Source organism: Bufo bufo, chromosome 5, assembly GCF_905171765.1.
Source record: "Bufo bufo chromosome 5, aBufBuf1.1, whole genome shotgun sequence".
In the NCBI taxonomy this organism is placed as follows: Eukaryota; Metazoa; Chordata; class Amphibia; order Anura; family Bufonidae; genus Bufo; species Bufo bufo.
The window spans coordinates 27,116,827-27,130,537 of NC_053393.1; the positions used below are offsets into that span (position 1 = coordinate 27,116,827).

Below are 13,711 nucleotides of genomic sequence, written 5' to 3' on the forward strand. Positions count from 1 at the left end.
AAGTCGCGGTGTCTTTTAGAAGAAAAAAAATACCGAAAACTCTTCAGTAAATTATTCATTGAATGTGTGTATTGGGGACAAGATAATAAACGGGATTTGATGGATATTGGACACAGAGGGACATTTATCTATGAGACAGAATGAGTGTCCAGGGTGTCGGACATCAGCTTGGGCCCATAAACCTCCATACTACTCAAAAGGTGGATAAACAACCAGAAGTAATGGACAATGCGCAAACCACAGAAAGAAAAATATCTTCCAGTACATGAAGTCATCAAATATGTCCATACAGTGCTCAGACACTACAGACGTACGGTGCTACAATAATACCGCCACAGAGTGATTAAATACTATTGCCATAAAGTGTCCAAAATAATATAAGGCCCCTTTCGCACGGGGCGAGATTTCCACGCGGGTGCAATGCGCGAGGTGAACGCATTGCACCCGCACTGAATCCGGACCCATTCATTTCTATGGGGCTGTGCACACGAGCGGTGATTTTCACGCATCACTTGTGCGTTGCGTGAAAATCGCTGCGTGTTCTATATTGTGCGTTTTTCACGCAACGCAGGCCCCATAGAAGTGAATGGGGCTGCGTGAAAATCGCAAGCAAGTGCAGATGTGGTGCGATTTTCACGCACGGTTGCTAGGAGACGATCTGGCTGGGGACCCGATCATTATTATTTTCCCTTATAACATGGTTATAAGGGAAAATAATAGCATTCTGAATACAGAATGCATAGTACAATGGGGCTGGAGGGGTTAAAGAAAAATAAAAAATAATTTAACTCACCTTAATCCACTTGTTCGCGCAGCCGGCATCTCTTCCGTCTTCATCTTTGCTGTGCACAGGAAAAGGACCTGTGGTGACGTCACTACGCACATCACATGGTCCGTCACATGATCCATCACCATGGTAAAAGATCATGTGATGGACCATGTGATGAGCGCAGTGACGTCATCAAAGGTCCTATTCCTCAAAGAAGAAGACAGAAGAGACGCCGACTGCACGAACAAGTGGATTAAGGTGAGTTAAATATATATATTTTTTTTTTAACCCCTCCAGCCCCATTGTACTATGCATTCTGTATTCAGACTGCTATTATTTTCCCTTATAACCATGTTATAAGGGGAAATAATACAATCTACACAACCTTGGACCCAAACATGAACTTCTGTGAAGAAGTTCGGGTCTGGGTACCACATTCAGTTTTTTATCACGCGCGTTCAAAACACATTGCACCCGCACGATAAAAACTGAACAACGGAACGCAATAGCAGTCAAAACAGACTGCAATTGGGTACCTACTCGCGCGGGTTTGCCGCAACGCATCCGGACCTTATCCGGACACGCTCGTCTGCAAGGGTCCTAATGGTGATCCAAAAATATAAAGTTATACAGTGCCAAAAATATTACCACATATGGTCTGGGGTGCACCACCAATGAGGCCAGGTGAGGCCTCAGGCAGCACCAGGTAGGGGCAAGAGGGGGGCCATGGGCAATGAGTGCTTAGGTTAAGAAATTGGCATGGGGGGGGGGGCGTTTCAGTTTTCGCCTCAGGCAGGAGAAATGCTAGGTGCACCCCTGCATATGGCTTAATACCATCATACAGGGCATTGTATAATACATCATACAGTATTTAAAGGGTTATTATTCCTGGAAATTTTTTGGCAAATTGATAAGAAATGCCACGAATCTCCGATAGGTGCGGGTCCCACCTTCTGGGACCAATTCCTATCTCATGAATGGGGAGTAAATTGCCCATGAGTGGCCACTAGTGTCGAGCGAATCGAATGCCACAAAGTGGAATGTTCACTGTACACTGCAAAAACAACACCACTGTGCAGTGCTCAAATAATGTCACCATAATAATGCTATCATACTGTGCTCAATTAGTATTATTTCAGCACTGGATAATGTGGCATGCAATACTAAAATAATGTTGCCATACAGTCCCCAAATAATACCAATATACAGTGCTCAAATAATATCACCATACTGTACCGTGACCAAATAATACCGTTCTCAATTACTATTATTTGAGTACTCTAGTAGTGAAAACAGAGTCAAAATAATCCCACTATACAGTGCTAAAATGATGAGTGTCCGAATAATACACTCAGAGATTACTCAAAAAATATTGCCACACAGTGCTGAAATAATACCATCACACAGTGCTCAATGAATGGTATAACAATATATCATACAGTGCCGATATAATGCCAGCATACAGTACTTATGTTAATTTTTTATCTATAGGGACCAGAAGGACCCAGAGGACCACCTGGAGCCCTTGGACCAGTGGGTTCCCCAGTAAGTGACAAGCCATAGTGACCCGATACCATAGACACCACTGCTTTGATTTTTTTTTTCCTGTCTAGACCTTCTGGTATGTCCTTTTGGGATTTTACTTTATTTCTTTTTCAGGTTTTTTATTATCTTTATTTTATTTTAGGGATTACAAGGAGAACGAGGTGAAAAGGGAAGCCGTGGAGAAATGGTAATCATAGGCTCAAAATGTCTTCTAATTCCAAAATTCACTTTCTAATGATTGAAATATTTTTGGTTAAAAATTTTTTTTAAGGAAATTCAAAAAATTCCTGCAATTTCAATGAAAATGTTAAAGTTGTATGAAAGTATTGGACAGGCAGAGTAACTTGGATTGTAGACAGGACTACACGTGATGAAGAGGGATCCTGCCATATCATGTCCAGGTCGCCACAGGCCAAACTGGGCACTTGTTCCCCCCCTGCCCCATTAGGAGATTATTATAGTAGGCTGAGGCCACCCCCCATACTTGGTAAGACTGAACTACATTTGGTGATCGGAAGCCAAGGGCAATGTTCACCCGACAGATTGGAAAAATCCATTGGGCATTTGCCATAGAATTCATGACAGAAGTCCAAGGCTTACCCTTGGATCTGCGGTTTAACATGGCACATACTGTAGAGTAGGCCAGTTCAGACCTTGTGTGGCCACCCCATGGCTCTGATTCCCATCGATATCAATGAGAGGCAGAATACACATGGTTTTCCCATGGAAATCCACTTGAAAATTCTGTCTTGTGAACATAGACTTGTAGAGTCGTCCCATACCCCTAAGGTACCCCTACTGACACCTTCCTCTCCACAGAATGTATGTCATCGATATTGGTTTGGAAATAATGGCGACCACAACTTCTCATGGTCTGAACTATTTATCAGTTAAAGGGAATGTGTCATCAGAAAATGACCTGCTGTTTAAATCACTTTTTTTTAACATATGTTTAACATATTTTTTAAAATTTTTTGGTGATGTTATTTTTAATTTTCCATGTTACTTTTTATATTTACACTAAAAAGAAAAGTCCTGCAGTTTTTGCACTGGCCACTAAGCCTAATAATTGGCGCCATTGCTTGGTCTGTACAGATCACTTGTATGCAGTTATCTGCTTATCTGTCATTCCAATCCTGCCTGTAATGATACCACCTCTGTGTAAAGATAAGACAGGATCTGCCATTCACAATAGGTGATTGTCAGAGCTTATCTAGTCTTTCCTCTGCATGATTAGAAAACGCTTCCATAAAAGTCAATGAGGTCCCCTCCAGACCATTGTGTCTATGGCCCGTGGGACTGCTGTAAAGCAATTTTTTTTAGTGCTGTGTAAATGCTGTTAAGAACAGCTCAGGCAAGATGGCCGCCCCCATAATTATGTTCAGAAAAAAAAAATTAAAAAAAATATACAATCAGAAAATAAAAAAAATATTAGAAAAAAAGGAGATGTGTCACTATCTGGTTTTAACTGGCTGATAACATTCTTGGTGACACATTTCCTTTAAATCCACTTGGCTTTAAAGTTGAATTTTTATTTATTAGTTTTTTCAGAAGCTTCCGTTATGGCTCTTTCCTCCATACACTCCCTGGCCCATATTTACGCTGCGCCAGAATTCTGGTTTATAGGAGTTGTCCGTTTTAGGAGTCAACAACCCCAGTAATCGGAAGTTGTGCCCCATTGAAAAAAAGAAAATCCCACTTACCTGCAGTTCCACCTTTTTTCAGCGCCACTGGCCCATCCCTGGCTTCTTCTGGTCCATCAATCACTGTCCTCAGCAGTCACACGTGCTTGAACAGCGATTTACTGCCAGTGACAATGCCGTTCAAGCACATGTGACTGCTGAGGCTACTTACCGGCCGCAGTGGTGACGGGACGCGTCCACTTCCGATCCAGCCTGGAAGTGGCCCGAAATGCAACAATGGTGCTTGGACTACAGACAGGTGGGTGTCTGTATTAATGGGACACACCTACCTGGACAACCTCTTTAACTTACGCCTTCTTTTAGGCACAAATCAATTTGGTCAACTTGTCGAAGTCTAAAACGCGTCGGTTCCTGGTGAAAAATACTGGTTTAAAATAAGCCAACCACGAGTATCTCACATCTTGCAACGCTCGCCGGGTCCGTCACACCGTGTGACAGATGTAATGCGTCCGCTGAAGGATGCTGGCCAATGTTTGGACTCTCATAAACGCGTTTCAGTTTCCCCCTCGGCCCTTTTATAAAGCAGACGGATCACTTTGAATCAAGCGCGGCCACTTATCAGCCGCCATCCATATCCTCTGGCGTCGTTCTGAGACCCTCGTTTCCCCAGACCTAATTACACCCAGGCACAATCTTTACTCCCCGATAAATGATTATGGATCTGCAGGGAGACTATTACGGCCTGCTGAAATATGCTGCTGAGCAGTCAATTTGATTAGTCTTTAGATGCATTACAGCGCGGCTACAGATTTTGCCGGAACATTTTCATTTCTCATTAAACAATACGAGCGGAAACGGCCTAAAGTACGTGAACACCTCCATCCATTATAATAGGACTAAGGATAGACCATTATCTTCAGGAGGAACATAAATGGAGAGCTGGAAGCGCAGGGCCCCCGCAGTGTCCTATACACCTGGGAAATAACTCTCTGCAAATAGAACTATCCGCCGTCGGTACATTAATACAATTTAATACAGTTCCATTGTCTTATACGTATTCATTAGGGAGAGAGATGGATTGACGCAGGCGGAGGAACACTTACATGCTGGATGCAAATTCTTATGTAAATGATTTGTGATTTATAGACTTAATTTTATCCAATATCGTAAATTAGCCTGCGACCTTAGGTAGAAAGGTCTTAAAGGGGGAATTATGTGCACAGATAGATTGGTCTTAGTGGAAGCAATACACCGTACCACGCATGTTACATTCATGAGTCACACAGTGGTAGCCGGTCTTAAACTACACTGCTGCTAATTTGAATCATTTATTTTTTATTTAAAAAAAGCAAAAAATATAAAAAAGGGCCGGTTTACCTATTGCTACCACTAGGTGGCTTTCTACAGTGTGGTGGAGAAAATTTGCCCAGGTAACACTTCTTTGTTTCCAATGTTACTTATGTTTCCTTTTAAGGGCACACCAAGTGGTTAGGAGGGGTATTGCAAGAAAGATATATTAAAATGATCTTCTGGTCCAAGAAATTGGACCACATTAAAGGGTGGTGCAGCAATTTATACTGATGACCAGCGGGGATCTGACACCTGGGAACCCTGCCAAGCAGCTGATTAATGAGGAGGCGGTGCTCCATGCGAGCACTGCTTCCTGGTCTTTACACTATGTGTAGTCTCCTGTGGAGCGGCGCTTGCATGGAGCTCCACCTCCTCTTCAAACAGCTGATTAGTGGAGGTCCAACCCCCACCCTTTAGATCAGGCATGGCCAACCTGCGGCTCTCCAGCTGTTGTAAAACTACAACTCCCACCATGCCCTGCTGTAGGATAATAGATGTAGGCAGTCTGGGCATGCTGGGAGTTGTAGTTTTGCAACAGCTGGAGAGCCTCAGGTTGGCCATCCCTGCTTTAGATATTGATGACTATCCCGAGGATCGGTTATCAATATAAATCGCTGCACAACCCCGTCAACTGGAGAACGGACAGAATACTTACCCGGTGACCTCCTTATCTGCCATTTCCCAGGCTCCTCTTCTGTCCTTCAAGATGGCCGCACCACTTCTCAGACCACTTGGTGCACGCAGTGCATCGTTAGTCCCCAGACTTTTCCTGCTTGTCAGGCCATGGTCTTGGACTGGCTATAACTGTTGATATGAACAGTACTGGCCAATAAAAGGGAAGAAGGGCGTGTCTTGGACTACCAACGTGGATCAGGCAGTGTGAGAAGCGGTGCGGCCATTTTGGACGGCAGAAGAGAAGCCTGGGAATTGGCGGATACATGAAAACATGTAAAGGTGGTTGCCAGGTAAGTATTTTGTTTATTCCCCAGTTAGTGTGAGCTTTTTCTCATGAACTAAAGGGTCGCTTTAAAAAACTCCTCCAGTCTGTTGATCGGTGTGGATTTCAGGGCAGTAGATCCCTATCATACATTGATGGTCCTGGAACACCTCCTTACCGCTTTTACTGACAAAGGCTCACTGTCTGTACCATAATTAGAGATGAGCAAATTATTGAAAAATTTGATTCGGCTGGTTTGCAGAATTTTACAGAAAAATTAGCTTCATGACAAATGACTTCATCATGAAGCGCAGTTCTTTGTAAGTTGCGGGTTCAATGACAGGGAGCGGCGATTGCACCGCTGCCCGTAATTGTACCCCTCAGATGTCGCGTTCGTACAGGATCGCAGCATCTGACATTAATAATAGAGTGTGGAATGAAAATAAATAAATAAATATGACCTCATCCATTTGCTGGTGACAGGCCGGCCACCATAATTTTGCTTGAAGGTCTTACAAGAAATCTTGCGCGGCCGGCATGTGGACATCATATGTCACCGTGCACGGGATTTTGTGCGAGATCTTCAAGCAAGATGGTGGTGGTCGGCCCGTCGTGAGCAAATGGATGAGGTGCAGGAAGTATGATTTTTACACTAAAATCGATTCGCTACCACAAAGCACGTGGAAATTCGTCTTCGCAAGGAATCAAATCTATCCTGAAATTCGGATCGAAGTCCACTTCGTAGACTTCGATTCGCTCAACACTAACCATAATATTCAAAAGCTTAAAGGAATTGGCTTAAATGGCAGAATGGCCTAAAAAAAACTCCAGTTCCATCACTTTCTGGGTCTTAGCAGCTCATTACTTCCTGGTCCCTATCAACACAGGATACACGACCACTCAACCAATCAGTAGCCACAGTGGTGACCCGCCTCAGCTAGTGAGTGGTTACATTTCCTGTGTTGAGAGAGGCCATGGCGTAGAGACCGTCTTGAACCAGGAAGTTTTGGAAAGGAAGCGACTGGCGATCGGTAAGCCGAGTGTTTTTTAAAATTTTACTTTTTTAAGCTTTTTTCTGCCTCTTTTTATGTTTTTTTTCCCGGCCAGACAGGTTTTGATTAGTGTTGAGCGAACTTCTGTTTTAAGTTCGGCGTCTAAAGTTCGGCTTCCGGTTAGCGGAGAATCCCGATATGGATTCCGAATTCCGTTGTGGTCCGTGGTAGCGGAATCAATAATGGCCATTATTGATTCCGCTACCACGGACCACAACGGAATTCGGAATCCATATCGGGATTCTCCGCTAACCGGAAGCCGAACTTTAGACGCCGAACTTAAAACAGAAGTTCGCTTAACACTAGTTTTGATTGCAAACTGGGCAATTACAATGTCTCTCTGTAGCACCATAGGACTCTTTTAGTAGTGCAGCCTCGGGCATCAGGCCTGCAAATCTCAGTAATCATATTTCAGCATAGAAAGGAGATATTAAAAAGCAGTTTGAAGATTTTTAGTGTGGCTGATTTGAACTCTCCTATGGAGGGTTTCCTTGATGTCTACTTTGGCTTCACTATCAGGTATGCAGCTGTCTCGTCCACATTACTCCATTGATTTAGGGATGCAAATGAGCTCTTAGCAAGCTCGGCCTCAGATGCCACCAAATGTAAGGCAGCTATTCTGTCAGTCAATGTTCGATCCTTTAAACAGGCCTTGAGACATGACATTGACATTTAAAAAGCCAGCATCTCATCTGCAGACATCTGTTTCAGGTGATTGCCCCTCATCAATGCCCCTGCGAATGACTTTTGCATGACTTCAGGGGTCTAAAGGGTTAAAGCAGAAGAGCACAATGAGGGCACAAACATGATTGCTATTTCTTATTGAAGTTCGACAATTTGGTTGAATAACCTATTTCCAGTTTTATTACGTGCATCAGAAATGTTCGGGAGAATCTGTAGATGACTACTGCCCCCTGGTGGACCCAGGGAGAATGCACACCATGATGCTATCACACACAAAAAACTCTGTGAATTTGGAAGAGGTGCGTTGCGACAGCATTCATTTATTAGAAAGTCTCCACTCTGGCTAATAGAGGGGGGTCGCAAGCGAACCTCGATTATGGTGTCAACAGGCATATACTAAGGGGTCATCTTCAGGAGAAAATGTTTTTTAAGTGATATAAGCACTTCAATGTCGGGGAAGGGGTCCAACCTCTAGGAATACCACTAAGTGCCTGAACCAAACAGCAAAATCTGTTTCCCTGCCCAGTTATCACCTGTCTGGGAAGAAGCCACGTCTCTTAAAGGGGTTGTCCAGGATTAGAAAAACAAGCCTTCTTTCTTTCAAAATCATTGCTATATCTGTCTACAGCCAGCGCTTATGAAAGTGTGAGACGTACTGGTGAGGAGTGGGTCACTCTTATCATCTGAGAAAAATCCCTGCAGCCGTGCAGAAATGGCAGTTGCGCTGTGCAGGGATTGTGGCAGGCGCAGCACTATGAAGTGCCTTTTGTGCTGTGGCATTAGAAGAATTCTGATATCTCTGACTTTTTAGTCTAACCAGATTGTCTATTACTCTGTAATTCCTCTAGTGCCGTTCTATGGAAACAGTAGGTTTAAAGAGCACACCAAATGCTTCAAATAACTTCTTTATTAACTCCAACTTTTCTTCATAGCAGCAGATAGTCTATGTACATAACACGTGTTGAAAAGGTATCACAAAATGGCGGTATGCATAAGATGGTGGTCTTGTCATTCAACGTAAAATGGTGGATATATTTCCCTCTTCAGTATCTGTACTCTCACTTTAAGTTATTTAAGCACTTTATGATCTCTCTGAGAGGTATATCTGAGGTCTAACTAATAGTTCGCTTGCTAAATTTGGTCGCAATTCGCAGTATGCAGTTAGCAGTAACTATTTGCAGATTGGTTGAGTATGATCTGGTATGGGTTTTATGCAATTTGGATTGCAATACGGAATTTGAATTGTGAACTTTGTAGTTTGCAATTGGTGGAACTGTAAGTAAACACACATATAACTGGTTCAGTATACAGTTCTAATCACTATATTAACAGTAGGAACATTATATAACTGTTTAAATACCTATTTTGGCCTCTCTGCTTCCAGAAAACACAACACAGCTCTTAGTGAAGTGAATGTCTGTTCAGCTTCTCTCCTCTGGTGTAATGATTCTAGAAGCTCCTGCTAGGGGATTTCCAACACAGGCAGTGTGTGATAGGCTGCCTGTGATTGGTCAAAACTCTTGCTGTGTGTGAGGCTAGCTGTGATTGGTCAAGACTCCTGCCCAGCAACAACAGTTTAACTCTATGCTTTCTGTTGTTTCTGCTGTATCATTGAGCTTACCTTACATTATATAATGAATCTTAAAGGCATATTATCTTTTCTGCTTCTGTGAACACAAAATATAACAGTTTTATGACATCCAAACATGACGTCACTGTAAATAACTCTGTTTTTGTCTTTAACACACAGACATAGGAACTGTATTAAGGTTATTGGCAGGTTTAGCTGTATAAACATATAAGCTATATTAGCAACCTAGGACAAATCTTAGCTGGCCAGCTACTGGGATGTATTGAAGTGGGGCAGTGCTGGCCGGTGGCTCCCTCTGCCACCATTACTAGTCAGCAGAGCCTTTCCACCTCATCTTTGCATATGGGGGCAGGAAAAGGAAGGAACCACAGGAGGCAGGACAGCGCATCAGAAGAATGCTGAGGTATTTATGTGGTGCAGCTGGGGAGATGTTTTGTGCTGCACTGTGATAATTATTTGGCGCAGCTGGGGAGACATTTTGTGCTGCACTGTGATAATTATTTGGCGCAGCTGGGAAGACATTTTGTGCTGCACTGTGATAATTATTTGCCGCAGCAGGGAAGACATTTTGTGCTTCACGGGGTTAATTATTTGGCGCAGCTGGGGAGATGTTTTGTGCTGCACTGTGATAATTATTTGGCGCAGCCGGGGAGACATTTTGTGCTGCACTGTGATAATTATTTGGCGCAGCTGGGGAGACATTTTGTGCTGCACTGTGATAATTATTTGGCGCAGCCGGGGAGACATTTTGTGCTGCACTGTGATAATTATTTGGCGCAGCTGCGGAGATGTTTTGTGCTGCACTGTGATAATTATTTGGCGCAGCTGGGGAGATGTTTTGTGCTTCACTGTGATAATTATTTGGCGCAGCCGGGGAGACGTTTTGTGCTTCACTCTGATAATTATTTGGCGCAGCCGGGGAGACGTTTTGTGCTTCTCTGTGATAATTATTTGGCGCAGCTGGGGGGACGTTTTGTGCTGCACTCTGATAATTATTTGGCGCAGCTGGGGAGACATTTTGTGCTGCACTGTGATAATTATTTGGCGCAGCTGGGGAGATGTTTTGTGCTGCACTGTGGTATTTGATGCTGTATTAATTGGTGCTGCTATTACTGTACATTCTTTGATACAAAGGTAATGTGGTCACCGCATAGTAATATTTGGTTGCTGGTGAGCCTCCAGCATCACCATCAAATGGGCTGACAGAGCCCAAGTAGATAAAGCTTGAGAAACCTTGGTCTACAGATCATGTGAGCTATAGAATCCAGGCCCAATTCAATAGAACTGCACAGCAGTACAAGACACAACCTATGGCCAGATGTGGCGCTGTTTCTGGAAAAATGCAGCCATGTTTTTCTAATCCTGGACAATTCCTGCAAAAAGCACTTCGATCCTTCTTTCTAAGGATTTGTGAAAGCCTCCATTGGTATCCCAACATTAAATCATTACTTCTTATGGTAGGAAGACCCCTTTTAAATATGGCTTTGCAATCTTATTTTCTGAAAAAGCTGAGTGCCAACCGGAAAAAACTGCATCTACAGCTCCCAGCTGGTTGTCACCCAGCTTTTCTTGAGTTCTGAATGATAAAATCTGCCTGGTCGCCACTTCCCAGAAGCAGATCGAGTGACACGGTTTTTACTATTCATGTCATAGTTCCAATTTACAATCCTCTATTGTCCAGCTGTTCTCAGGACTTTATCTACATGCCAGCCAGCCGTATCTTCACCCACACCCAGTGACCATAAATGGGACATCATCAATAGGTCTGGCCCCGTGGCTTCCGGAAGAGATAGGTTCTCTCTGCAGCGGCTGGCCTAAGTTTTCCCAGAGGAGGATGATTAATCCACAGATGATGGGGAGAGCTGTAGTGGGTGGCAAAAATAAATCCATTCAACAAAACATCAAATGCAATTCTAGGGGGTCTGCTAATTGTTTCTGTGCGTAATATCATGGACTTCAAACAGAGGAAAAAAATTGGATTTTCCCTAGAAGAAAGTGAATTGTATAGACATTACGCAGAGCAGGGCCTCTTGTGAAAGGCAGTCACAGATGGGGGTGGGGGTCATCACCAGTGTCCTGTTACTGGGACGTACTGAGATTTGAGAGCAGTGTAAGGCCGTTTATGAGAAAAAGCACATAAGCACATATATATTAAACCTTATTGCTTGGATACCATTTATAACGTACCAAATATCATGCTTCTATAATACATTTCTATAGGAGGCAGTGCTTTGTTTTTCTAATACATACAAGTCCCCTAAATCATGCCATCCTGACTGCCTGCCGCTACCACTAGAGGGAGCTTACTGCATACAAATGAATACAGCAGAGATTGAAGTCTGTTGTCACGCTTCGGTGTGGGAGGAAAACACCACACCGAGCATAGGAGGGAAGGAGGGAACAGGGAATCAGGCCTGAGAACTAGGGAAGGAAGATGGACACTTCCTAGTAAAACCCTAACCAAAATCCTGACTGACTACCAGTATGAACAGACCCCAGAGGTAGGTGTGTTCATACGCAGGAATACCTAGAGTCCTATCTAGCCCTATAGAACCCTGGTACTAATGGCAGGGACAAGACTACCTGTTCCTCCAAAAGGAAGGATGAACAGGAGTCTCCCTCAGGCCTAATACAAACAATAGGGAAATGCCACACACAGAACCCAAACAAAATACAAAAGGGAAAGGAAAAACTTAACTTCAAAGGGGCTATGAAAGCACCAGGAACTCAGCCGAGATCCAACCACCAGCAATCCACAGGTCCAACAGAAAATATAAACCGCACAACATGGCTGTGTGGAGGGAAGCAAGAGATATAGAGCTCTGTATCAGACAGAAAAAGAGTCCATGTCTGATTTAGAAAAACTACTGTCAAATACCTTGGGCCATTCAGATGTCGAATTGTGAATTGAATTTCTTATTAAATATATGTACATTTAAAATAAATCCTACAATTCTGCAGTTTTCAATTTGAATACTGAGCCTCGCAATAGTTTGGCCCTTCCTGTTCTGTAGAGATCAATTCTCAGAAGTCATTATCATCACAGGCAGGATTACAATGACAGGCAACACATTTGTATAGATGACACAGTCTCCTTTCTTTCTTCCTGCTCGCCGCAAGTGTGCACTGCGCATGCCTTTGCGATGGGCTGCCCCCCAGAGCAAGAATGGCAAGTGGTATGTTGTGGCCCTAATTGTTTGTGTCACGCTGCTCCTACCTGGATGCTGTTGGTCCCCGGAGTTAGGGTCGGTAGAAACAAAGTAGTTGTAGTTGTTGGAGTAAGTAGAGTACAGACTTGGTGAAGTTTAATGGTTTTTACTTGAATAAACTTGCCATGAACTTGTGTCATCCAAACAATACTTGATCTTTCTCTTGGCTACAGCAGGCTATGGGCAAACTGGCAGGTGAACTTGAATACTTTGCTTTCCCTCTCTGCGGTGCTAATCTATAGCTTCAGACCTTCAGCTTCAGTTACTGTTTCTTGAGTGAGGTATCCTGTGATCCGATTCGCTGAGTAGTGGTCTTGGGCTCCGTTTTGCCTCTCAGAGGTATCAAGTCCTTTTATATATCAGGAGTGTGCTGCTCTATGAGCTACTTTCCCAAAGCTCCTACAGCAGTGAGGAGAACCGCTCCCTCACCACACCATGCTACTTCACTCTATTGCTCCAATTCTTAACTCCACTTCTCAACTTCTCCACTCTCAACCCAACTATAGCTTCATCCAACCCCTCGCTTGGTAGGAAACAAGACTAGCTCACTTCTGCCCAACAGGGGAAGAATGGAATTTTAACTTCCATTCTATCTAAAGGTACTCTCTGCCAGATACACTTCCACCTGCTGGACAACCAGGCATGTTATATGTAATACCAGTTACATAAGAATATTATTAAGGCACAGTATCAGAGGACCTGGAATTAAATACACAGATGAAATTCTTTGCTAGCCGTTGGAGACAATAGTTAGATGTAAGAATGGTAGTGCCCACTTCTCTTCATACAGCGGATCGGCAGGGGTGCTGAGTGTAGGACCCCCGCTGATCTGATATTTATGACCTATCCTGACGATAGGTTATCAACATTAAAAGGGGGTATAGGATGTCTCTGCCCCTGGTTCAAGATGGCAAGGTGCACCAAACAGATG

The 13,711-nt window shown here is 43.5% G+C and overlaps 1 protein-coding gene across 2 annotated transcripts in view; it reads left to right on the forward strand.

The window, feature by feature from the left end:
* Nucleotides 1-13,711, forward strand: part of COL22A1 (collagen type XXII alpha 1 chain) — a 316,179-nt gene that overhangs the window by 119,576 nt on the left and 182,892 nt on the right. For both annotated transcript variants that reach the window (XM_040433114.1, XM_040433115.1), the window contains exons 14-15: nt 2,261-2,314; nt 2,457-2,501. In XM_040433114.1, coding sequence (XP_040289048.1) covers nt 2,261-2,314; nt 2,457-2,501 — 99 coding nt within the window. The remainder of the gene's footprint in view (nt 1-2,260; nt 2,315-2,456; nt 2,502-13,711) is intronic.